Source organism: Falco naumanni, chromosome 1 (assembly GCF_017639655.2).
Source record: "Falco naumanni isolate bFalNau1 chromosome 1, bFalNau1.pat, whole genome shotgun sequence".
NCBI classification, from domain to species: Eukaryota; Metazoa; Chordata; class Aves; order Falconiformes; family Falconidae; genus Falco; species Falco naumanni.
In genome coordinates, this window is record NC_054054.1 from 18,354,566 (window position 1) to 18,378,819 (window position 24,254).

Here is a 24,254-nt window from a genome sequence, read left to right on the forward strand (position 1 = left end):
TTTCGTTGTTGCTGGTTTGAGGGTGGTAGTGGGTTTTTTGTTTATTTTTGGTGTGGGGTTTTTTTTAAACAAAGTAGAAAGCCAGGATCCACTTTAAGGTATTTCTCAAGAACAATATTTTCACTGTTACTTTTACTTACTAAATAGCCTTAAACCAAAAAGATAGCAAGGAAAAAAAGTCACCATCATGGCCATAAAAAAAAAAAAAAAAAGACACTGTCTGTTTTTGCAGATACAGAGTAAGGTATTTATATAACTTTGGAAAATTTGTGTAACAGGGTTTACATAAATTAAACTGTACCTAGAGTCATTAAAATGATAGAACATCTGTTATGCCTCAAAAAAAGGAAAAAAAAAAAAAAGAAGGAAATTTAACTCCAAAACTGCTACAGCATTCATAAGCCCCAAGGTGAGACCTCCACTCAGAGACACACAGCTACCAGGTCATCGCAATAGCAAAGGCACACGTTGCTTTTACATGTCTGACTTCAGGTTCATACCCCTATCTACTTTGTATTGTGCGCAGACAATGCTTTTCAAAGGACTTAATGAGTGCTATGTCAGTCAGGCTACGTACAAAACCTAAAATATTTTCTACTTCTACCTGAAAACACTGAGGCACTTCTGATCTAGTAAGGCACTTGCCAAATGGAATGTAGTTTCTGCTTGTTAAGATAATGGTGATGTCACCATCCATTACACCAGTCCTACTTCCTCGCCACCCCCCCTAAGTGCTGTAAAAAAGATACACTGATACGCAGTGCTACAAACAGTCATTAAGGAATATGAGGCTTGAGCAGAAGTCTACAGCAAAGTAAAGCTGGGATACCTGAAAGAAAACAAACCTTGCAGTAACAGAAGAAACACTGCTAACTGAGCAATCTACTTTTGAAATCTACTCAACACTGTCAACTAGATTGTGCACATTTTTCACCCCCGACAAGAACAGGTGTGAGATACATATACAGTCTGCATGTGTGTACCTATCCAAAACTCTCACTGCTTAGTCCTTCCCTTTGCTTTTACGCAAACCAGCCAGGCCAAGAACCAAAGCTTCCCTCTTATCTGCCTGGTTCCCAGAGCCTCTGTTTTAGAATTATTTCTAATCTTTTTACTAGGCTTTACACGTAAAATGGCTTGTCCCAGAAATTTTGGTTTTCTTAGAAAGAGCTCACAGAAAAACACTGGATTCATTTGGAAAGTAACATGAACTAGGAGCTTCAAAGCATCATACAGGATCACTTACACTTCAGATAGGAAGTCAAAAGACTCATCTCTAACACTCTTCCATTAAAATACTATCTTCAGCATTTTCCTTTCAGTCTGTAACATGTTAGAATTCAGGGGTCCTCAAACTACGGCCCGCAGGCCGGATACAGCCCCCCAGGGTCCTCAATCCGACCCCTGGTATTTACAGACCCCCCTGCTGGGGGTTGGGAGGGAAACCAAGCAGCCGCAGATGACTGTCTGCCACTTCATCCGCATGCTGGCCCCCTGGTTAAAAAGTTTGAGGACCCCTGTGTTAGATCTGTGTTCTCTTAGAGAAGCACAGCTTCTCACCTCCTTCCCAGCTCAGCTCCAGCACAGCCCAAAAACCAGCCAGATCCACAGCCAGCCCGAGTGCAGCAGCCCTTCCCGAAACCCTCCTTCGCCCTCTCCGCCATGTCTCACCCCAAAGGGGGCAGGCAATAATGGCATTACCCGCTCCTGGTGACACTGCTACTATCTGAGAGTTATGCACCAGCGGTGCCCATAAGAAAAATTTATGTGGGCTTCCCAAAATTTTGCACAGATAATTGTATCCCTTAGTAAATCTCTTCCTGAAATATTTTAGGTAGAACAAACCCTACCTTACTGCAATACCACCTTCTGAGTCAAGTGAGAAGGCCTTCTTCCAGTACTTAATTCTTGCAGACATCTCTTTCACTCCCCTCCCAATCATTGCATCACTCAAAGCTGATGATACCAGTTTTCCTCTCCAGAGGGACTCTCCAACACCTCACTCCTGCTGAGCACACAGTGGTGGAATTGTCAGCTGTCTGTGTAAGCAGTTAATAGAGAAATCTGTCATTCAACCTTCTCACTGACCACACATGCATTAATGAACTCCACAACGTGCAGCAATTCTTTTCTGGATAGCATCTACTATTCACAGCCACCCTACATAAAAAGCCTTTATGCTCCTCCTGAATGTTTGCAACACACTGGGGACCTGCTGGACACAGTTCACAGGATAACAGGGGGTGTGTGGGGGCTGCCTGTAGCTGGTTTCATTCTTCAGCAGCCATTTGTCCCATTGCTGGCATTACCACTGACTCGAGAGAAGCATACATATTATTCTAACATCTCAGGAATGCCTTGGCATTTTACAGTCTGGTATGTTTAACTTTATTTCTTTTGTCAAACATTAATTTAAGAGTGTCTACATAATAAGACTTTGAGAGCGTTCTGTAAAAAAGCCCTTCGTCCTTGGTATCACAGGGCATCCACTGAGCATATCTTCACGAGTTCTACTGTGAGCTGCCTAAGGTTTTAAAAACAATAGTGGCTGAAGTCTTTTATGAGAAAGTACTAGAAGCCAAATGCTGAAGCTAATGCCATTTGCAGATGCACACTGTGTCTCACAAGCTGAGCCAAGCAGAATAATGCAAGCTAATAATTATCCTCTGAAGAAAACTGAGAGAATGTGAAGAATGGTGGTTGACAAATTATTAAAAGTCTTACCAGCTCTTTAGGTCTAGAAGTCCAGCTCTTCCTTCCCACATGCACCTGCTGTGAAACCCTGGTCCTGTCTCTAGCCATCCATTTAACATGCTCTTGTCTCGATCTCAGGTTACATTCTTTGAGCCTACACAACACAGTTAAATTTTCTCACACAAGCCCCTCTCAGCACTCCAGGGTCCTCCCGCACAGGCTCACACGCTTACATTCGCATCCCAGCTCCCACAGCACCACGTTCAAGCCCCTCATCTGAGAAAGACTGTAATGCTCTGCATGCATATATTTAACCTCCCTTGGAAATTCCCCCTGCTTGCACCCTCTTGACACTGCCAGCTTGAATCACACTCTGCCAGCTACAAACGTCAATTGGACTAGCTCACATTGGAGCTACTAGCTCCACAAAGGACTTTCGCCCTAGGATCCCAGTACTAGGCAACATCCATCTCCTCTTGTCATTCTACCAGTACCCCCTTTCCAGCAGAGAAAAGATAGCAGGACACGGGTGATGGAAATTCATCATCCCTGCCCTGCAGATGGTTTCAGTCCTGACACATGAATGCTGCTAGAGGAAGCCAAGTATGAACAGTACTTAACAGCCTTTCACCCTTGCCAGTCTCTACGTCCCCAGCTCTGCTCCTCTCCCAAAGCACAGTGCAACGAGACTAGGAGAGGGAGAGGAGCAGGAGCACACTGTGGACATTTAGAGTGGACAAAACAATACGAATTAAAACCAAACCAAAGAACAGACACTTTCTGGCAGACTACCCCAGTCAAGTACACAAACTTCTTGTTCTTTTCAATAGTAATACTTTCTTTTGGATAACAGGGTAACCTGAAAGCTTATGAAGGAATACTTGCTTAAGTACAGAGATGAACTCAAGCCTTTCTAAAAGAAGAGGGTCTGGAAAGCATCCTGCATTTCTAGGGTCCTGTAGCATACTGGAGACATGTAACGGTTGATCACTGTACCAGATACAAGTCATATGGCTGCCACTGCAGAGAACATCACACAATTGAATTCTGCTTTTGAAAGCTGTAATTATTATATTTTTTTGTAAATACAATGAATATGCATCATTTGAGTAATGAAACCCTTTTAGCTTCTGAAACCTGGTGTCTTAAGAGCAGCACCAGTACTGATGGTTTTATAACAGAGACCCCATGTTACACAGAAATAGACAGAGGCAGAAACTGAGCATGACTCCTGGCAATGGAAAGGACTTTGAGAGACACATCTGTAGTACAGACTCCATATGCAACACTGGTTTAGTCAGGACAAAATTGCTCCAACGATTCGAAGAACAACAGCTCACTTATACAGCTATTCTGAACATTACATCAATATTTTCAGCAGGACACAAATAACCATGGTAAGTCCCAATGCTGTCATCTTCCGGGATAACAAGAAAAGCAGCAACCATGTAACCTAGCAGACCTTCCTTCTGTTTAATTAAACATTTAATTAGAAATAGTACTATACTTGTGCATGAGTCATCATATCAAAAAAGTGCAAAAAAATATAGCTGTGTTGTGAATGCAAGCCAAGAATGGCTATCTTTGTTTTACTTCGTGTTCTCTTCATGTCAGCTTAATAGCTTAATTAGCTTTACTCACAATATTAAATGCTCTCAGATTTACAACAGAGACCCCATGTTACACAGAAATACACAGAGGCAGAAACTGAGCAGGACTCCTGGCAATGGAAAGGACTTTGAGAGACACATCTGTAGTAATCAGGCTGTAATCAGCGTTCCGTGCATTCAGAGCACTAGATGTGTTTTCTTCACTCAGTTAACTGGATACTTCTTTCCAGTGTGGCAAAGGGACACCAAAATGATCACTGAGTTTACTAGACTAGCTATTACACTGAAGAGGTTAACACAAATGCCATCATGCTCGCCTGGTTTTAAAATTGGATGGAATGTGTTTCTTGCAGTCACAAACACATCCACAGGCCTTGTCAGAAACATCACCTAAAACAAAGGGTCATAACGCATTGGTCCTAAAATCCTGATTTCACACTGGAGTAAAGGCTGGGTTTTCACACTCCAACGCCACAAGTTCCTTGGAAAATGCAAAGCTCCTGCTTGCAGAGAAGGGAGAAGGATTAGACCTTCTCTTTCTAGCGAAGACTGATCCAGAGCCAAGAGCCAGCGATAGCACTGATGTTTGCTAGACTTAGTCTTTTTATTGAAACAAGTGTTTTATTAGAACTTGGAGACTATTTTAAGGCAAAAAGCTCACTATTTCCTCTCTAGCATGTCCTCGACAGAAGATATGTGAATCCTTGGCTGCAGCTGGCTGAGAACAGCTCGATTACTCAAAATGCAAGGTTTTATCTTCACCTTGGTATGAGCCACACTGTGGAAACTTATTTTATGTGTTTCTTCTTATTGTCACATTATAAAATCCTGAAAATTTATTTTTCTCTGTACCCTCCAACTCAGCTCTGGTTAACCTATTAAAAAATGAGGCAATTGGCCAGAAAATTGAAAGCCAAAACCTCCAGTATATCAGAAAGGCTGACACAGATGCTCTGTACGTTTTATTTTTCAGCTGTGACCCGTACTTCTTTTTCCCAGATAGTGCTGGTTATATAAATGACATTATATAAATACAGAAAGAAAATGAAGAAACACACCTGGAATAACAATCAAACCCAGGAAGCAAAAGGAAAAAGATCTTCCATTGATCTGAAGTTAGTTAAATGAAACATATAAGTTTTACAGCCTAGACTGTGTATGAAATCTAACACTAGACTTCTTCTAGACTAATCTGTGAATTCTCAAACCAAACAACATAGCTTCAGGAGTCTACTGTGACATGTGTCTCGCTAAGCCTCACTCTTACAGTGTACAGAAAAGCTACACCATGTAGCTTTTTACTCGTGGCAAGACACTTGGGCACAGAAGAGTTTTGATATTGTATGGAATTTAACACACCTTTGTTTAAAGGAAATGAAGGTTTGATGCTCATGTGACTGATCTGGCGTTCTTGAAAGGCACAAAGAAGGTTACGGCACAGAAAACTTCACACTGCTACATCTCTTATTCTTTCTAGACACCACTGTACATCTAATCCAAGCTCTACCCATAGCCAATCTCTCTGCTCTTAAACATTTATTTAAGGAATTGTGAAAACAGATTGATCTCATTTTGCCTTTTCTCTTTATTCTTTTCAGAGAAGTGCTAACAGGAGTTGTAACATACCAATCACGCTACCATTTCTCATGAAGTGTTTTCTCAAAACAATCTTTCTGCTGTTGAAATGGATTGTTTCTGTAACATGCAGAAGTTCTATAGCACATCTGTCTCACTTATGGGAAACTAGATCATTATGTTGGATTTAAGAGTATGCAGATGAAGAGGTAGTACTGCATTCAACAAAAGATACCAAGAAAAGCTATGAAGCTTGCTCCCAGAGACTACATGGTTAGTGATTCCATACTAGAATTGAAAGTTTGTATAATAATGTGTACCGAGCACAACTTTATTTGCACAAAAAACATCAGGAGAAGCACAATATATAAATAATTTGTTAAACATAGACTTTCCTCACCTAATCCATAGGTTTCAGCTCTGTTATAGGACTGCTTGCCTGCCCCTTTTCCCTCTGTCTTTACATAATGTCTGTTGCTTCGAAATTAAGTTTTCCTTTATTCCATAAGTAAAGGCAAAATGGCAGGTCTCCTTGACTTTGAAGGGATGACTGTTTCAGCCTCGAAATAGTGCTAGACATGTGAAGGATGGGGAGCGATGAAAAGCCTACATGCCATGGTCCTACATCTACTAGAGCAATTGGTGTGTTTCTGTCCTTATGCTGTGAGGAGCATAGAGGGTACACCTGAGGCTGCCCAACTGGTCTTTGATGGGGACCAACCTCCTTGCCTGTTTAATCAGAGCTTTGGTATCCTAAGAATTGGAAATCCTACAGCTTGCAAAACCTAAACAGAGTTTCAGTAATTGCTGGTACACAATGTGGTGGGTACCGCTTTTAAGCCTAGGGAGGAAATCTGGTACCTTAACACTAGGCAGTACGTGGCACACTTTAAAAGGAATGACAGACCAAAGTTTTTAACAATATCCTGTCTCCCTCAATTATTAAACCTCTTGCCCAGATGTGGAGCATTATTTGTTGCTCTTCAAGTGAGGAAAAGGCAAAGAAGGAAGAGGAAAAAAACTGCAAGTGTGTTTCATTCTCACTGGGGAAATAATTATCTTAGATTTGGACAAGCTGTTTATTTATTTATTTATTGCATCCTGCTAGAGTGTTTGTGCTTTTTAAAATGTATTCTTAGGATACCAAAGCTCTGATTAAACAGGCAAGGAGGTTGGTCCCCATCAAAGACCAGTTGGGCAGCCTCAGGTGTACCCTCTATGCTCCTCACAGCATAAGGACAGAAACACACCAATTGCTCTAGTAGATGTAGGACCATGGCATGTAGGCTTTTCATCGCTCCCCATCCTTCACATGTCTAGCACTATTTCGAGGCTGAAACAGTCATCCCTTCAAAGTCAAGGAGACCTGCCATTTTGCCTTTGCTTATGGAATAAAGGAAAACTTAATTTCGAAGCAACAGACATTATGTAAAGACAGAGGGAAAAGGGGCAGGCAAGCAGTCCTATAACAGAGCTGAAACCTATGGATTAGGTGAGGAAAGTCTATGCTGAGCCAGCACAAGAAGATTCTTGTGAGATCCCAAATGTATTCTGTCAAATGCACATACAGAGGCTTACTAAAGCATCAGCTCATTACTGAGATTACAGCCTTGTGTCTGTTTTCCATCACCTGCATAACCACACCATTACACTAATGCTTGGTTCACATCAACAGGCTTCTAAAACACACGCCTGTGTCTATGAAAGTCCTTAGTACTCTTGAATTGCTTGTGGTCATTATTGAAGAGTTAAAAGCATTTGCTTTTTTCTTGGAGATGCTGCAATTACTCAGAGCAGGAGCTCTTCATGGGTAGATACATAGGCTTTTAATGGGTTTTATTCTGCAGCCCAAGCAGTAACAGAGAAAGCTCTTGTTAGCCCAACTTTTGTGCTGCAAGTCTGCTGAAAAGGATGTCCCTCCCGCATTAGAAGTTAATTTAGCTGCTTCTGTTACCGTTCAACCCTTGGTCTCTGTTCCGAAGCTGCCAACACAAATACCACCTGTGATGACCATTCTCAAGAATTTGTTCTGTATGAAGGGATTTGAAATGTCTGGCTCAGCTTGTCAGGGAACATGTGCCAAGCCAAAGGCTCTAATAACCAAGACATTGAAGAAGGGGGGAGGGGTTAGTCCACAGTGTCTATGTTGCGTAGCATGTCTTCACCATTTTGCTGCATTTGAACTTGCATAGGATTCAGGCCATTTTCCATGTGATGAGCCTAAGCTCACACGGAAAAGCACTCACACAAGCCAGCTGAATGAAGCTGAAATCAGTGGATTTGTACAAATGCTGCTAAAATTATTGGCAGAATTGGTTCTCAGTTACTACAGCAGTAACATTAAATATGTCCCTTAGCAATACGCAACAAAATAAGCAAGCACACTTAGGAGTTTTTTGAACAGGGACGTTAATTATGGCTTCCACAAGATAACATAGCACCAATTGAACTTTTCCACATCTCAAGCGTTCTCTTTAACAGCATACACTAAGCTAAAAGCTACCTGCAGCAGCTCTGGGCTGAGAGTTGATCAAATGTCATGGAATTTAATCAGTCAAGCTCCAAAACAACATTTGTATCTGTTAATTATCTCAAGCGTTTGCCCTTAGACAAGACAAACTTATCACATAGCCTCTGCTACCGAAATTAATGGAGTGCAAAAAAAAATATTTACTTTTATAATGGTTAAGGCTCCACATGGGCTTGAAAAAGAACACATTAAATTTACTTAAAGATGAATTTGATGATTGATTTCCATAGTTTCACCCATACCCTCACATGTGCTGTGTAGCAGTATTTACATTAGTTGCTTTACTGGTACAACAGCTATTAAGCAAGGAAAGCTAGAAAGAAACATCTAGAGCAGACCACTGCTGCACATGACAAAAGGCACTGGACTGGCACTGCACTGGATTTGATAACACAAAACCACTAGCATGATTAGGAATTTACGTCAGCGGTCTTTCCAACAAGAAGGTGGTAGTATGAAGACAATCAGTGACAACCATCACAACATAACAAAGTATTCTTTTTTAACCAGCAGCAGCCTGACACCATCCTTACTCCTCTCCACACAGGTTCATTAACGTGTTAAATATACATTCATTAGCAACCATCAGAAACGCACTTTTCATCTGGTGGACAACAGAGAAAAGCAGAAAGAGTATCTCCCCTCTCCTGCTCCAAACCCTGCCAATGGGCACAAGCCAGAAACAGAGAGGAAGAAAGATGGTGCAAGCATAAAAAGAAATGCAAGACTCAATACAGTTAGACTGGGTAGCCCCACCACCACAGGAAAGCAGTTTTGTACCACATAGCAGCTTCTTACATCTGGAAGTATTGCTGATCCATGAAATGTGGTGAAGCGTAGCAAGCATTTAACTTTACTTCAGAGTTACCAAGCTATTACAAACAAGCTAGCTCCCTGGTCCCACAAAGCGAAAGGTAGGGGCAGTTCTTTGATCATTTGGACTAAGCAGACACATTGGCCACTAACAACTGAAATTAAGCTGTTGGCTAGTTTACATCATTAGAGTGCCTGTGTTTTCCAGTCTTCCAGGGGAAGGTGGGGTCAGAGCTGGATCCGAAGAGAGAGAACAGCAGCATGCAAGAAGGACGACTGCACGTGAGAGCTGTTTTGAAAATTCACTGCATTCAGGGAGAACAAAAGGCTACAAGCCCTCAGGAATGAAGTCTGTGCAGATTTAAAATAATTGGTACAATAGCAGGATGGTAGTTTGCAGATGCTACAAGTACAGTCCCAATGACATGATTGCTACGTGCAAAGCTAAGGGAGACACTTAGCTTTACATTTGAATTTACCTTGCATTACACTGAAACCTAAAAAACAGCTTTATGAGGGAAATGAATTTCCAACAGCATAAGCTGGGGCAAAGCACTGACCAAGAATTGCTTGATTTTGGCACAGAATCCATAACCTTCCACAGTGTTTAGTTACACTCCTGTAACTACGAGGCAGTTAATGCTGGAGGAGAAAACTTTTTTCTTCCTATGAAAGTTTTTGAGACTCCTACTGGGTCAAGCCCAAGGCCTCCAAAGTTTTTCAAAGAAACAAAATAAAGAACAATTACTGAAAATTCAAGCTAACGGTTTTGGTCTAAAAGAAGCAGAAAATGGGATTAAAGTTGGGATTTGATCACCTCCAAGTCGAGCACCTCAGTGACTGATCTTGTGCTATTTGTCTCTGGTTGAGGACAGAAATTCAGTCCTGCAAATTTGAGAAATGTTTCCCAAGAAACAGAATAATGGCATTTGGAACACCCTGGTTTCAAATAAACTTAGCCTTATCACACTAATCTCTTAGTACAAAATTCCCATGGGTATCTACTGACCAAAGTTTATTACATCTTTAATAGCACTTGCATAAGTCATTGCCGTCAAAAAAAAAAAAAGTGTCTCTATGAGTAAGTTGCTGAAACCTGCAGCAATAAATGATTTTAAAACTTACAAAGGCACACAGGTATTAGAAATAGCAGAACTTGCTACCGCATATAAAAAGCTAAGACCTATCCTTCAATAACCATCCCTGTATTCCAGAAATCTCACTGAGTTGCAAAAAGCCTGCTTATATTCATATGCTAGAGGGGCCATTCCCTGAAAACCCATTAAAAAAGGCCCAGAGCAGTTTGGGGGCTTTCCCTTCACTCTCTGCACTGAACAGCCACCACTGGAGCAGTTTACCATGTGACACAGACCAAGCTTCAGATTGCTTTGCCTGTTGCCGTTGCCAGGTCATACCTGTTTCTGCCTCACACAGAAAAACAGCCCGAGATGCAGCCACTCACACTGGACAGGATACAACCCTTCTTGCCTCATCTGAAACTCAATCAGTGACAGAGTTAAGAAGTAAATTTTCAGTTTAAAACTTGAAAGACCCTCATGTTCCGTGGATGGAGATCAAGAATGATCAGAATGGAAAAAAATGCATTTGTCATAAACAGGACAGTATGTTACACAGAGGCTTCTCTTCCTTCAGCTAAGTGTTTCAAGCAACAGGAAGTATCCTTACACCAGGAACACATGGCTAACCCAAAATCCATTGCTAGTTTGTACGATGCGTGCAAAACTCCAACAAACAGCACCTTTAGTGAGCTTATGCAAAGTCAAAAGCCGTGAAAGGAAAGAAAATAAAGGAGAGATCACACTGCAGACTGCTGAATAACAAGGCCACAACTGCATTGAGCTCAGTGTGAGCCAACTGCTCTACTTGTAATACCCAGCAACAAGCACTCCACAAGCAGAAATTATTAGAAGGGCTATACAGTCAGTCACAAGGAGGCTCCATGCAGACATCTGAAAAACAGGGCCACTATTTCTTGTCTACTTTATATTTTTTTTACACAAATTTCACCAAGACCAGCTGAAAACTTACCAGGACTGCTCCAGAGCATGTACTGTCTCAAGTCATTGGCAGCTGAGTGCCAATACCATGCATTTGACTTTTTTAAAAAAAATCTTCATTTAAGGAGTGTTGGACATCCTTCCATTCCACTGCACCCACATCAACTGTTTAAAGTGGGCTTTCTTTGTGGAAGCTTTTTGTTCGGTTTTTAAGCTCCATGTTCACTACCTTGAAATAAAAAAATATATCCAATAGCTAGTAATAGAAAGCTTTTCTGGCAAATCCTTTCATTACTGGCAAAAGTCACTACTGATCTCAAGAAAATCCTATACAATTATACAATTTCATCCAGTATATTGAGTTTCCGGTGAAATTCCTGAGAAACACGCTTTTGCTATCAACCCCTCACATTTCTTGTGACACCTGCATAATTGTATTTGATTGATTTCTCTCTTACAGTTTGCAATAGGTTTTAGGTTACTCAGTATTTCAAAGCACTGCTCCTACACAGGTGAGGTCTCACCCTGAGCACACATTCATCCCAAAACCATTTCTGTTTCCTAGACTAATAGCAAGTGTTTTGCCCAAACGTGGGGGAAAAAAAAAACAAGCCACAAAAAATAATCCGTGATCTGGACACTCCTTGCTATTTTCACATCAAGTCCCTGAATTTGCTCCATGAAAAGTGGAGTTTTGAGCAAGGCTCATGAAGCCAAGTGTGCAGAGACTTGGTGCTTCCTATCTTCCCCGACCCAAGACTGAGGGAGCTGCTCTTACAATTCAAAGCAGTATCTACTGAGAAGCTGTTTTGCTTGCTACAGCGCTCTTCAGTATTTACAGGAAAGCTAGTTCTTGTGCCTTTCCAAAGACAAGGACCAAAGTGAATAATACTCCGATCTCCCTTCCTGAAAATCCTCTGGGCAACAAGGAGAGATGGGCATTTCTTGTGATGCAGTTCTAAAGTGCATGTACAATTACGTATTTTCTCCCCACCCATAAATGTTATCCATTCCTTTTTAACTTGTAAAAAAGCACCATGCTAAATCTTTAATCATATTCAATACTAATACTATTTCCCCTACTAACAGGCTGTTTCAAATTAAGTAATTATCATATTAATTTCTATTTAACATATTCATTAGAACCTTTATTGTAATTTTAAAATGCAACTGAGTTTTGTCATCTTCCCTATTAATGCCATTAAATGGATTTTTCTGTCAAAGAAATTTTTACACAAATTGAATGAGAAGCATGTATTTTGCCAGAAAGGAATACTTCAAGTTATATTCTATTTGTACATCAGAGACAGTCTTTTCCCTTACAGACAAACGGTGACCTGTACTTAAGATTCCATCTGCCACTTGCTCAGTTTCAGTCAAAGACCGATTCAAATTCCACATTTAAGGTTCACACCTTAGCGTTCAAATCTACTGTCCCTTCCCAGGGTTTGTCTTAAGCTCCTGTGAGCCACTGAATTCTGCTTAGCATCACTTATACCAAACAGTGAAGAGCTTAACAACCTCCAGAGGACAAAAACTGCACACCAAAATGTTCAGGATGGGATATAAACAGAAATAGCAGATCACTGTCTGCTTTCAGGCATACACCACCAAGTATTTCTTGAAAGCTAGTTCATAGTTCTTTAAGACCTCTCTACTGTGCACACCTCAAACTCAAGTCTGTAAACCAAGTTGAGCAGCAATGACACTAAATAGGTGCCTAAGCCTAGAACACTGTTGTGACTGGATGAACTTGCCCATTCTTATTCATTTACAACCTCATATCAATGATGCTCCATCAGTACAGGCTACCTAGCTTTGCTTTGATAAACTCACTCACTCAAGTAAGACCAGGAGAGCGCAACAGCAAAGATAAAACAAGGAGATGATGCTTTGGAAGCTCCCTCTTGCTGCTCACAAAACCACAGAAAAGGCACGCTGTCTCACTGAGAAAGCACTGACTTCCTTCTCCCACCTTCAATTAGGAGCATGCCAACCCAGACACTGCAGCTGGTGAAGTTAGCCATAGGCAGAGAAGCAAGCAAGAAATACATTTTCATGGGTTGCATGTAAACAACAGCTATACTGTGAAACATGGAATGCTAAACGCTGATTTCTTTCAGCTGCCCACATTTCAAACTCAAAGCTGACCTTCAGATCTGGCATAATACTAGCTTTCTAATGCATAATGGGCTGTCAGGAGTAAGGTGACCTACAAAGACTGTAAAAAGAATTAACAAGGCAAAATCCAGTGTCACTTCCAAGAAGTAAAAATTACACAGAATTATAAGAAATCAGATTTTATTTCTTCACATGCCTTGTTCACTTATTTGTTAGGTTTTTTTGCCTTCTGGAATTAACTAGATTATTGCAATCTATACTCACATCTTCAATAAACAGATATGCCATCTTTGCCAGATCCCCAGAGACATTTCAAGGACAAGCAAGCAAAAAATAGCTGCTATTCTTACTGATAAAACATTACAAGGGAAAGATTCTTGTGCCTGATGATGATAAACAATCAATGAAAATTCACTGACCTTGACTGTAAAGCTAACAGCTGTGTACCGCTTTTTCTTCTGTTGTTCCTCACTAGCTCTGTGTGCCTGTAGGCATCTGACACAGGTTGGCAGAGACATTTGCCCACACTCACACTGAGAGTTAATGACTTTTAAATGTAATAATCTGACACCAATGAGATGTACACATACTGACTAAAGCATATGTGGTAACTATCTATATTACTAGCAGGAAATGAGCATGCTTCAGCAATTCAAAAGCATTTACTGATGGTTCGGATACAAGATGGTATTTTTCTTTACTCCCATTATACACAGGCATTTGTAGAATAAAGTCTGACAGATACTAATATTTTTCTGAAATTCAGTTCTTTTCACATCTCCATCACTTTCAAAAACAGAAACATCGCGGCATAATTTCTGGTACAGACTGGACAGAACCCAAGCCCAAATAAGACTTAAGCAGACTAGTGCTCAGGATGGCTGCTGAATTCACACCAGAAAGTAGATTCTGCTTTTCTTTAATTTGCATTAAAGCTATAAACATAAACGCATTTGCTTGCCTTGTCCTCTCTCCTGCAATAGTTCTTCTACTGTCTATAAACATATATACACAAGGTGTGCAATTAGAACATTCCTCAGGATCACTGCTCTTCTGTCTCCTTCCAAACACAACTAACCAACAAGCAAAATGAAAACCATAATCTAATTTGAAAAAAAACCCTTATTAACTCTCTTCCATTATATTATTGTCTAAAAAAGTTACTGTACAATTGTACATTGTAGAGACTGTACAATCCAGTAGTGAATAAACATGTACTACTCCTATATACAGATCAAATACCTAGATGGCTAATGTAACAAAATACTACTTGCCATTTCCTGATGATATCCCTAAGCACTGAAAATTCATGGTATCAGTGGAGTTCTTTGCTTTAGCTCTCCAGAGTAAGAACAACAGGGTTCCCAGAAGGTCACAGCAATTTTCTTGTCAAAGTTAATGCAGAAAACTCTTCAGTATGGTTAAATGGGGAAAAAAAACAAAACATTTCAGTACATGGCATTGAACCTGAGCCATATTTGTGCAGTTTGCTTCAGAAACATTCCAAAGGTACACCAAGGTGAGATATTGACTGATCCTAATTCAGACAGGCCCATTCATTTTCCAAACCTACTGGCATATTTTAAGTTACACTTCTGTTGCCTTCCCCCCCCTGCCAAACTTCGTATCTCTAGGTGTTCTTAGGAACTTACTTGAGACAAGTGGAAAACTCAAACATTTAGTTATTTAATCAACTGCTACCTAACTTATCAAAGGTATCAGAAGATCAGAGTCACCACCTCCATTTCACAAAAGTAAATAGGATTTCTGAAGTCATCCCACAGGTCAGTGGCAGACAGACAAGATGATAATTTGGGCTCCACTGTGCTGTACAAAGCTCCACGTGATACACAACCGTGTCACTTCTCAAAAAACAATGATGTCCTTGCATGCAAACATACTGGCAGATGTCAAGTGCTAGCTGTATTCTGGAAACCCAGGCTCCAGCCCGTAAATATTTTTATTTTGATGGCTACTTTTTACACTCTTGATTAACAAAATATATACAGTGAAAGATACATTTGATTTCCCAGCAATATTAACTATTTCCTATTCAAAGCAGTCATACTAACATATACTTCATAAATATGCAGTGTGCTATTAATTAACCTATACTATTTGGGATAGTTTTAAGGGCAAAGAGCTACCAAGGCTGTGAAATTGATACTTAGAAATTAAGTCATACCAAAACCTTCTTTACAATCACCTCAAGATTGAATGGTTTTCTTAACATGTGCACCATAATGCAAGCTGTAAAGCTTGGCAAAGTGTCATGACCTGTTCCATACAGGAAGCGAGATTAGATAGGCTTTACATTTCTGAGAAGCGCCTGCGAAATTCCACATAAAGGTACACCCATCAAAAATGTAGTAAGCGTAAAAGGCATGAGTGCAGATGTATTTAATACCTGCACAGGAGTTACTCAGATGCCAGAGCTTTTTCTGAAATCACAAGCACCTAGGAAATGATTAATATATAGGATTATTATATTCCTGTAGGTGCTAGCACAAGATCTCTCAGCTAACTATCACAGAAGCTCAAGCCTGCCCTGACCTGAGAGTCAGCATTATTTCCCTGCTCTTAAGGCACTCTAGAGATAGGCGGCCCTACAGCATGCTGGTGAAAAAACTAAATAAATAGGAAAATAGATGAGCATTAAGGAGCCCTAAATCGCCACAACAGAATGAGGCAGCAGACAGTGGTCTGTTCCACACTACAGATGGCAATGTATTCAGGCTACAGTCTTATGGGTTTTCCTATTTGGGAAGACACAAAGCAGGGGTACTCCACATTTTAAACAGCAGAACAATCGGCAGTACCTTTTCAAATACAGCTTGTTCATCTGCCTCAATCAAGTCCATCTGACTGACTTTTGCTACTTGAACTTCATGTACACTTTGCTCCATTTAAAATGCTACGGTGAGAAAACCTGACCTGGAAAAGGAAGTTTAGAAACAAGCCTGACGGGTAAACAACACTAACTGCCAAGATCTAACACAATTTTGTGTTCACTACAATCAAAATCCCAAGTTGTACTGAGTCAGTGACAGAGACAGACAGGTCTGGTTCTTTAACCACCAAACAATTCTGCTTGCATTAACTTATTTTCCTCCCTCACCTCCCATCCTGTCTCCTCCTTTCACTTACCAAGGGCTTGGTTTCATCTTCATCTTTGAAATAGTAAAGCTGGTCACCCTTGAGAACAAACCAGCGTGTGTGCCAGGTCTTGACGAAGCCTCCTTGCTTCCTCAGCCACCCACACTTGACAGCACTGTGCAGCCCTTGGCTTGGCGGGGGAGTCTCTACAGAGCCATTGTGTTCTTCCATACTGGGACTGAGCAACTCTCCTGTTGGGAAAACAAGAGGAAAAAGTAAAATAACTAGTTTATTATCCAGGCAGTAACTTGGTCCTTTCAACACAGCTGGAAAAGAAACATGCCCTGACTCCAAGGGTGTGCTAGAAAACCATTTAGCATCTACCTGCTTATTCGTATACTGGCACCCCATCTGCTGAGAGATTACTTGCCTATGAAACAATAATAACACACTGAGCTCCTAAAAAGCAGGCCAAAGGCAGAAGATTTGCACAAGTACAGTGTAAGAAATTTTAACAGCCACCGAGGAAGCCATCAGCTGCTTCCTGAGGTCAGTTCTGCTGGATTACAGGCAGTAACAAGGAATGAACTTGCAGTATGTTTTCAGACTAAGGAAAGCAGTAACCTTCTCACTACTAGACCTCTTGATCTAATATTCACTGACAAGCTTGGGGCTTTCAGGTAGTATTAAAGAAGCCTCTGCTTCCACAGAGCTTGATCCACCAGACACGCAGGCTTATTTTGTTTTGTTTTACTGAAGTCCATTTAATGGAATGGTGACAGTAAATACAAGAATAGCTGCATATCCCCTCATACAACAAACCCCCTGACTAAAGTGGGTATGTGTCCGGCCATGCTTATTATAGACATTTTGCAAATCACACAGAATTTTGGTGCACTGGCTCAAGGCATAAGAAGTGTGTCAAAACCAGAGCTGAAGTGTGGAATTAGAGAAAATTCCATGTGGCTTTTCAGCCTTGTTAAAAATATACTTTTTGACCATCTCTAGGCAGTCATGAATCTTTCTGATGGACTTCGTACATACAATCATGCAGTCATATACTTAACCTTCATGGTCAGAAGGCTCTTCCTGATCCCCCATTAAGTCTAGAGCTCAACAAATTCAGGATTTTGAGTTGCAAGTTCTATCTTCAGTTGAAATACAAATCAAACCCACACCTACATGTGCCAAATAGCGTATACCTAAACAGAATAAAATGTGACTACAACCACAAACACAGCAGCGTGCAAAATTAACGGTGAAATTTTACTGTAAGTGCTTGAAGAACAGCATGTTTCTTTTCTTTCTAGGCTACCGCTGGCATCCTTTCTTGCCTAGTCAGGAACTTAGACAGCTGTTAGGGTTTGGGAAAACTGGCTTCAGAGGTAAGCTATTTATTGTTTCTAAACATCAGGGTGGGAAAAGAATAAAATATTCTAGACGTTGCAGGCAGGAGATGTCTCTGACTAAGACCAAAGCTTCCTGTTCTGACTTTGGCAAAGCAGATTGGTAAATCCAAGCCTGGCACTCAAGCTCCAGTCCCCTCTACAGAACTACATTACTGAACGCAGGAACAGGCATCAGCATTACAAAGATGAGTACTTGGCTTCTAAAGCAGATTAAGAACAGAGATCCACATTCATTTGACAGATGAGACCATCCCTCTGACAATACAGGTGCTTTGGCTGGATAGTGCTACATTATTGTAAAATAAATTGCAATATAATCAATCAAGAAGAAACAAATAGATCAATAGATTGCAGTCAAGAGTGTTTTACAGCACATTTTTCCTTTGTCTCCCTTCTTCCTACTGTTCATACTTATCCTTCTTTGGAACAACTTCTCCAGCTGCCATCTCTGCTGTGTGTTTACACCTTCTGCTTTTAATACCCGCACACTGCCTGTTGTCACGTCCCAGCTTCAGGCTGGATCCTGGAATCTGATCTCCGTGATTGAAATTCTTAACTGCCCTGTGCCACTGAGGTTACAAGCACAGAGGTTTCATTGCAAGGTACAAATTAGAGGATCAAAACTTAAGTCACTTGGCATTCTTCTCAGAAAAAGGAAAAGACAAATCTTCCTCCTGCCTCTTCACCTACAGCTACCTGGAACACTTGTACTGTTACATTTACTTGAGCAAAGCGTGCCTGCAAAACATACAAACGTGTCTGGCTCTCAACAGAGCAGACAAAGAATTTTTTTGTGCCCAGGGTTACAATTACATCCTAACAGAAACAAACCAGCTGATAAACCCCCAGACCACACTGACATAGGGTTTGCGTGAAGGTTATATACAAAGTACACACTCTGAAAACTGCAGCTCTGGGCTGCAGAGTGTATTAGATGCTGCAGTGAGTTTCTGAGCAGAACTTTGCTTCCTTCTGATCCGGAGCTGTAAGGGCACATTCAACTACCACTAGAAAAATCAATAGCTTGCTTTCTTAGTGCCTTGTTCATAAATGTCTGCTCACACTTCAAAGTGGTCTGGGCTTTTGTCATATTTTTTATTCACTTCACATTGTAATAATTAACCATGAATGCAACAAAGCAGCGGCCAAGCAGCCTCTGAGAGCCCTACAGCTTTATCCCTGGATGCCCAAGCTCTCTCACTTGTTACCTTAGCTCTTTAAGATGAAGACGACAAGTTAATTGAGATTATTTGCAATAGGCAATGATAAGATAATCTCCAAGAACTGACTTCATCCATACACAGCAGGTTTGGTTAGACTGACTTGTACCCTACCTCTGCTTCTCACTGTGTGCGGTGAAAATGTATCAGGAATGAGGACAGGCTGCACTGTATGAGATCATTCTCTCCAAAAGGAACCGCACACAACTCATAACTGGCATTTTAAGAATACAAACAGAAATCTCTTAGACGCTGCTGGTTTTTGGCTGGGCCAAAATAGATGCCAAGAAGCAGTCCTCCAACTCACATCCCTAGAAAATGAATTAGCTAATATTTAAGCAAAGCATTGTAAACAGCAGGTAAGCTACTGCAGCTGAAAAAAGGAAGGAACAAAATCATAACCCGTAGGCTACCCCCTGCTCCTTACTGCACAAATGCAGAAAATCACAGCTCTCAGCTGCAGCTAACCTGATCAGTTTATCTCTGCTGCTGCTTGGGCCAGCCTCAAGGAAGGGGCAAAGGAAGAGTTTAAATACAGACATTGTGTGTATCACTGTAGTGCTAAGGACACCAGGTCCTTATTACGCTTGGACCACAAATAAGAATCTAAATACCAAAGTCAAAAGCAATTAACTCCTTGGATGAAAAGATATTTGTAATTTCATTCCACAAAGTCACATTTCACTGGTGTTGATACCACTGTACAAACTAAGCCTTTGGATTTTAGCTAGCCAGGGAAAAATGTTAATTGATCTACATCTCTGTGTCTAGTAAAATTTATATCTTAAACTATTTCTGCAATACTGAAACAAATGAGGTGTGGGACAGATGACATTCTACCATTCCCAAGCCCTCACAGGCAAGCGTAAGATCTCCTTTAAAGCAGCAGTTGATCTTTAGACACTTTCTGTACAAAACAGTTTCATTTCATTTATTAGGGATTTAATTCTCTTCAGCAGTTAAAATTTCAGCCACCTAACTTGCTTTTGTTAAGAGAAATTGTATTTAGTCATGAGTTTAAGTTTATTTGTTGTTTTCCATCTCTCCTTCCCTTTCAGAATCTGCCTACTTACAAACCAGACTCGGAATCAGAAATTCCAGCAGCTGGCTCACTTTCACTAGTTGTTTTTACAGCTGTTTCAACACCAAGATCATAAAAATAAATTGCAGAAATATCAGGGTGCTGGCACTGATGCAGAGAACAGCGAGGTGCAAACAGTATGTAAATAACACATGACAAAGTGTGGAATTACATCAACATACTCCAAGCCCTCTCACTCTTGTAAGACGAGGCAAAAAGCCATGCATTTTCAAGCACTAAATGAGCATATTCCTCAAACCCATCTTCTGAACGGGAAACACAACTTGTACTTGCTGCCAGAGTCAACTCTACTGACTTGGCCAACCTCCAGTTTAGGTAATGACCAGAACTGAACAAATGCTACACAGTCTGTTCATTTGGGGCTGGCTGCAGGCTAACTCTCCTGGGCTTGTCTGGACATTGGGAGTGCAAAGTAAACAAGATGAGAAATGTTCCCTGATGCACTGGCTCTGCATCAACATCTCCCGGTCTACAGAGCCCATCACCATTTTCCATTGCTGGCCCCAATCCAGCTTTTTGTGCTGCCATAAGGGCATCTGCCTCTGTCACTAGTCTGTCTAGAAGGCAAATAACTGCACTTAAGTTCTCCTCACCAACATGGAAGGGCTGTGCCAGTACCACGCACAGAAAGCGGTCAAGTGTTTCTTTTCTCCTCAGCTACCACTCACAGAATACTTGAAATATGGAATTGGGCAGCTCCCCCAGATCCCAGCACGCTGCCAGGAAATAGTCAGAGAAACTCGTTAAAGCAAAGCAAATCCAGTTACAACGAAAAGTCACAGGATTGCACCAAAACGTTTGGCAAGAAACCCTGATGGTTTGCAGTATGCTTTTATTCTCACTGAAATTTCTCATGGCCAAGATAGCGCATTTCAAGCATGCAAAACATCATCAGTGTTTGCTTCCAGCAACCCTTCTTCATCTTTGCCATCGCTCAGGTGCTGTATCAGGTCCTTTGCAGCCCAATATCAGCCTGGCACAAAACAGATAAAGCTGAGAAACCACCAAAGCGCCTGCCCCAGAACCATGCTCCTCCAGCTTGTCACAAGGTCTAACTCCTTTGTCTGTCAAAAGGGTAAGCAACGCAACACTGCATGGAGATGGCTTCTCCATGTCAAACGCATTAGCAGACATCCAGTAAAAGGCTGTAATTTCGCATCAGCAATTGATTTGGTCACTGATGAATGTATCTGCCAACTATATATACACACACACATATACACGTGAAAAATTTGTAAAAATCTTTGTGACACGACTGTTCTATATAAAATTAGATTACTTCAGTACTGTAACACTTAAATGAAGAGGTATAACTTACTTTACAAGCAACACTTAATTTTGGGCTCCTTTCTACTTACTACCCATGAACTATATAGAGCATAAGTGCTTAAGTTTAAGGTTATTGCTATCTTTCAGGTATGGAGTGCTGCCTCTGACAGTTTCCCTTTGATTTTTCTTGATTTGGTCTGGCTGAGTAACAACTTCGTAAAACTACTTAGTACGTGAAAACAGGGTCTGTATTTATCTTGAAATGTGTTTCAAGACACCTGAATCTCTGCTACAACGCAGGCATGCATCTGTAAGCAACTGCTGCAGGAAGCAAAAGACTGGCCTATTTCTCACCGTCAGGTTGCTTCAAATCAGTTGCTGCTCATCTGTTGTGTCAACAGGATATTGCACATGGAAGGAAAAAACATGTCAAAGAGGTAAAAAAATACTTCAAAAGAGACTTGACTTTCTGCTAGTGCTTAGCAACGATTTTTACAAGATGCACATTGCGAGGAACGTCTCAAGTTCTGTCACTGCAAGGACAGATTTTAAAGTATTCCTGTCTTGTTCTTTTTCAAAAGCTGCGGCAGTGTGCCTGACAGTAGCTTTCCTCCACAAGCCTTTAGAACAGACATTATACTTTCATCCAGAAGGTTTTCTAAGACATCTGAGAAACCTTTTGTACTACTGGCAGTAACACTTCTAATCACAGATACATCTGGCTGTTCCGCATTCCCCACTCTCATTTTTGTCCTACCAGGGACTGCCTAAAGATATTTTGCTTGAAAGGATTTAACTTCCAAGGCCTAAATAATTACTACTTATGCAATAAAAAGTTGTGAGAGGCGTTACCAGCAGTCAGATTGTAGAAGGCCTGATCCACTGCCCAGTGAAGCTATGGGAAAGACTCATTACTTATCAATGCATTTTGGGATCAGTTCCAAAACAAAGATCAATAGTTTTGCCACAAAATTGAGGTCTTGGTCAAATATAACTCTTTAGTATGTGATTTGTAGTTCCATGCCAGAACAACCCTACAGAAATTCCTACACTAGCCAAACTTTTACAAGCCCACTGTTTGCTTATAGGAATTCAAGCACAGCTAGAAATAGCCCCAATAAAATGGCACTAGAGAATTTATAAAGAACAACAGAAGGTACTCAACTTCTTGTGAATCATAATGGCAGCTAATTAACAAACTGTCAAGCACCTTTGAAAACATCAGCTTTTGTGTGTGCATATTTATTTCCTGTGGTTGCCACTAGTGTTTGTATACATATGCATAGAAACCCTATAGATGAGGTCTGGACACTAGTTCACTTCCCCTCACCGTAATCCCACAGTACCAGCTGCATTTATCCCAGTATGAATCTGCCCATGGTCTAGGGTCACTGACAAGACATGAGACCTACCTTTTAGAAGTCACGTAACAGACTAGTCTCAAACAACTTCTATGTTGACAACACTCAGCCTAAGCTGGCAGATGGGAAGCTGAAGTGTGCCAAACCTTTGCAATTGCTCTTGAAGCAGCAATGATCAATAGTAATGACTCTGTATTTAGTGTGGTCTTTGGTACAGAACGCTGGCAGATACGGGACTGCAGGGTCAGAACCTCTTGCCTCCCCTTTGTCCTTTCTGCAGTCAGCACCGAAAGGAGCTCAGTTAGTCCTAAACACTTAATTTCTCTGCTTGATATAACATATTTCTTCCACATAGAGCAACAAAATCATATTGGCTTCCTTGGTAGAGATAACTGGGTAACAAAGTATTTCAAAGTGTCTCCCATGTCTGTCAGCTGCTGCTATGTGAAGGAAAGCTACTGCAGCAGTTCTATGACTGCAGCATCATGCTGTCACATCAGTACTTTCAGTAATTGTCATAGGTAAACTTCTGCTGCCTTTGCCATTTGGTCCTATCCTCTTTAAATCCATGCAGCAATATTTAGACATGCCCTTTCTTGTCCTTCCACTGCTGTTGTGGCAGCAGGAAGCATAATGAAATTGTCTAGCTAACAGCCCTTTGTCCATCACAGACTCTCTTCTGGCCCCTAAAAATGACATTTTGTTCCCTCCATCACCTCTTAACCTCACTGCCTTTCCTGAGTCAAGATGGACTCCACCTGCAGAAGAACTTGTGTAACTCAGTAACACTGTCTTTGCTACACTTTTGCATGTTACTGACACACTTAGGTCCTCAGCTTTTTCCTCACGTGGTAGCACACGGTTGCAAGACAAGGTTGCTACTACCACTGGATTGACATAGTGAAGCTACGATTAGAACCGAGTGGTCCCTCATCTTCCAGGTTTCTGCCTAGGCTTCCACTTCAGGTGTCTTATTCTGTAAAACTGGCAATGTTAGGGAGAAATTGCATATAGCGGAAAATCAGCTTTACTATCTGGAAAAGCATACAGAAAAGACAGAAAGAGCCTCTGGTGGCTTGAAAGGTCAAGTGATGCAAGATGGACAAAGAAATGCAGAACAGTTGGCAAGTCTCACAAGCTGAAACACTGAGCAGTGAAAAGGTCAAGGAGCAAGTCAAAATCAGCATCTGGAAAAGCAAAAAGATATTTCAACGCAGAGACGTCTCTCCCAACCATAGGGTTATGCTGACACTGAATGTCTGATGCTGAAAAACCTCAAACTCTCTTTACAGCCTCATACTTTACATGGAGAAAGTAATCATAAAAGTAAATTCATCCCCATATGTGAGTAGTGAATACTTCAGCATTTACTGGCTTCACTTACAAAAGAATTGATTAAAAGTTGTGTCCAAGCATGATCTCAACAGATGATCTCT

General features: G+C 41.0%; 1 protein-coding gene across 1 annotated transcript in view; it reads right to left on the reverse strand.

The window, feature by feature from the left end:
- Positions 1–24,254, reverse strand: part of ARHGAP24 (Rho GTPase activating protein 24) — a 219,548-nt gene that overhangs the window by 167,063 nt on the left and 28,231 nt on the right. Inside the window, exon 2 of the mRNA XM_040583303.1 lies at positions 16,509–16,708. Within this exon, the coding sequence (XP_040439237.1) occupies positions 16,509–16,688 (180 nt within the window). The 5' untranslated portion in view covers positions 16,689–16,708. The remainder of the gene's footprint in view (positions 1–16,508; positions 16,709–24,254) is intronic.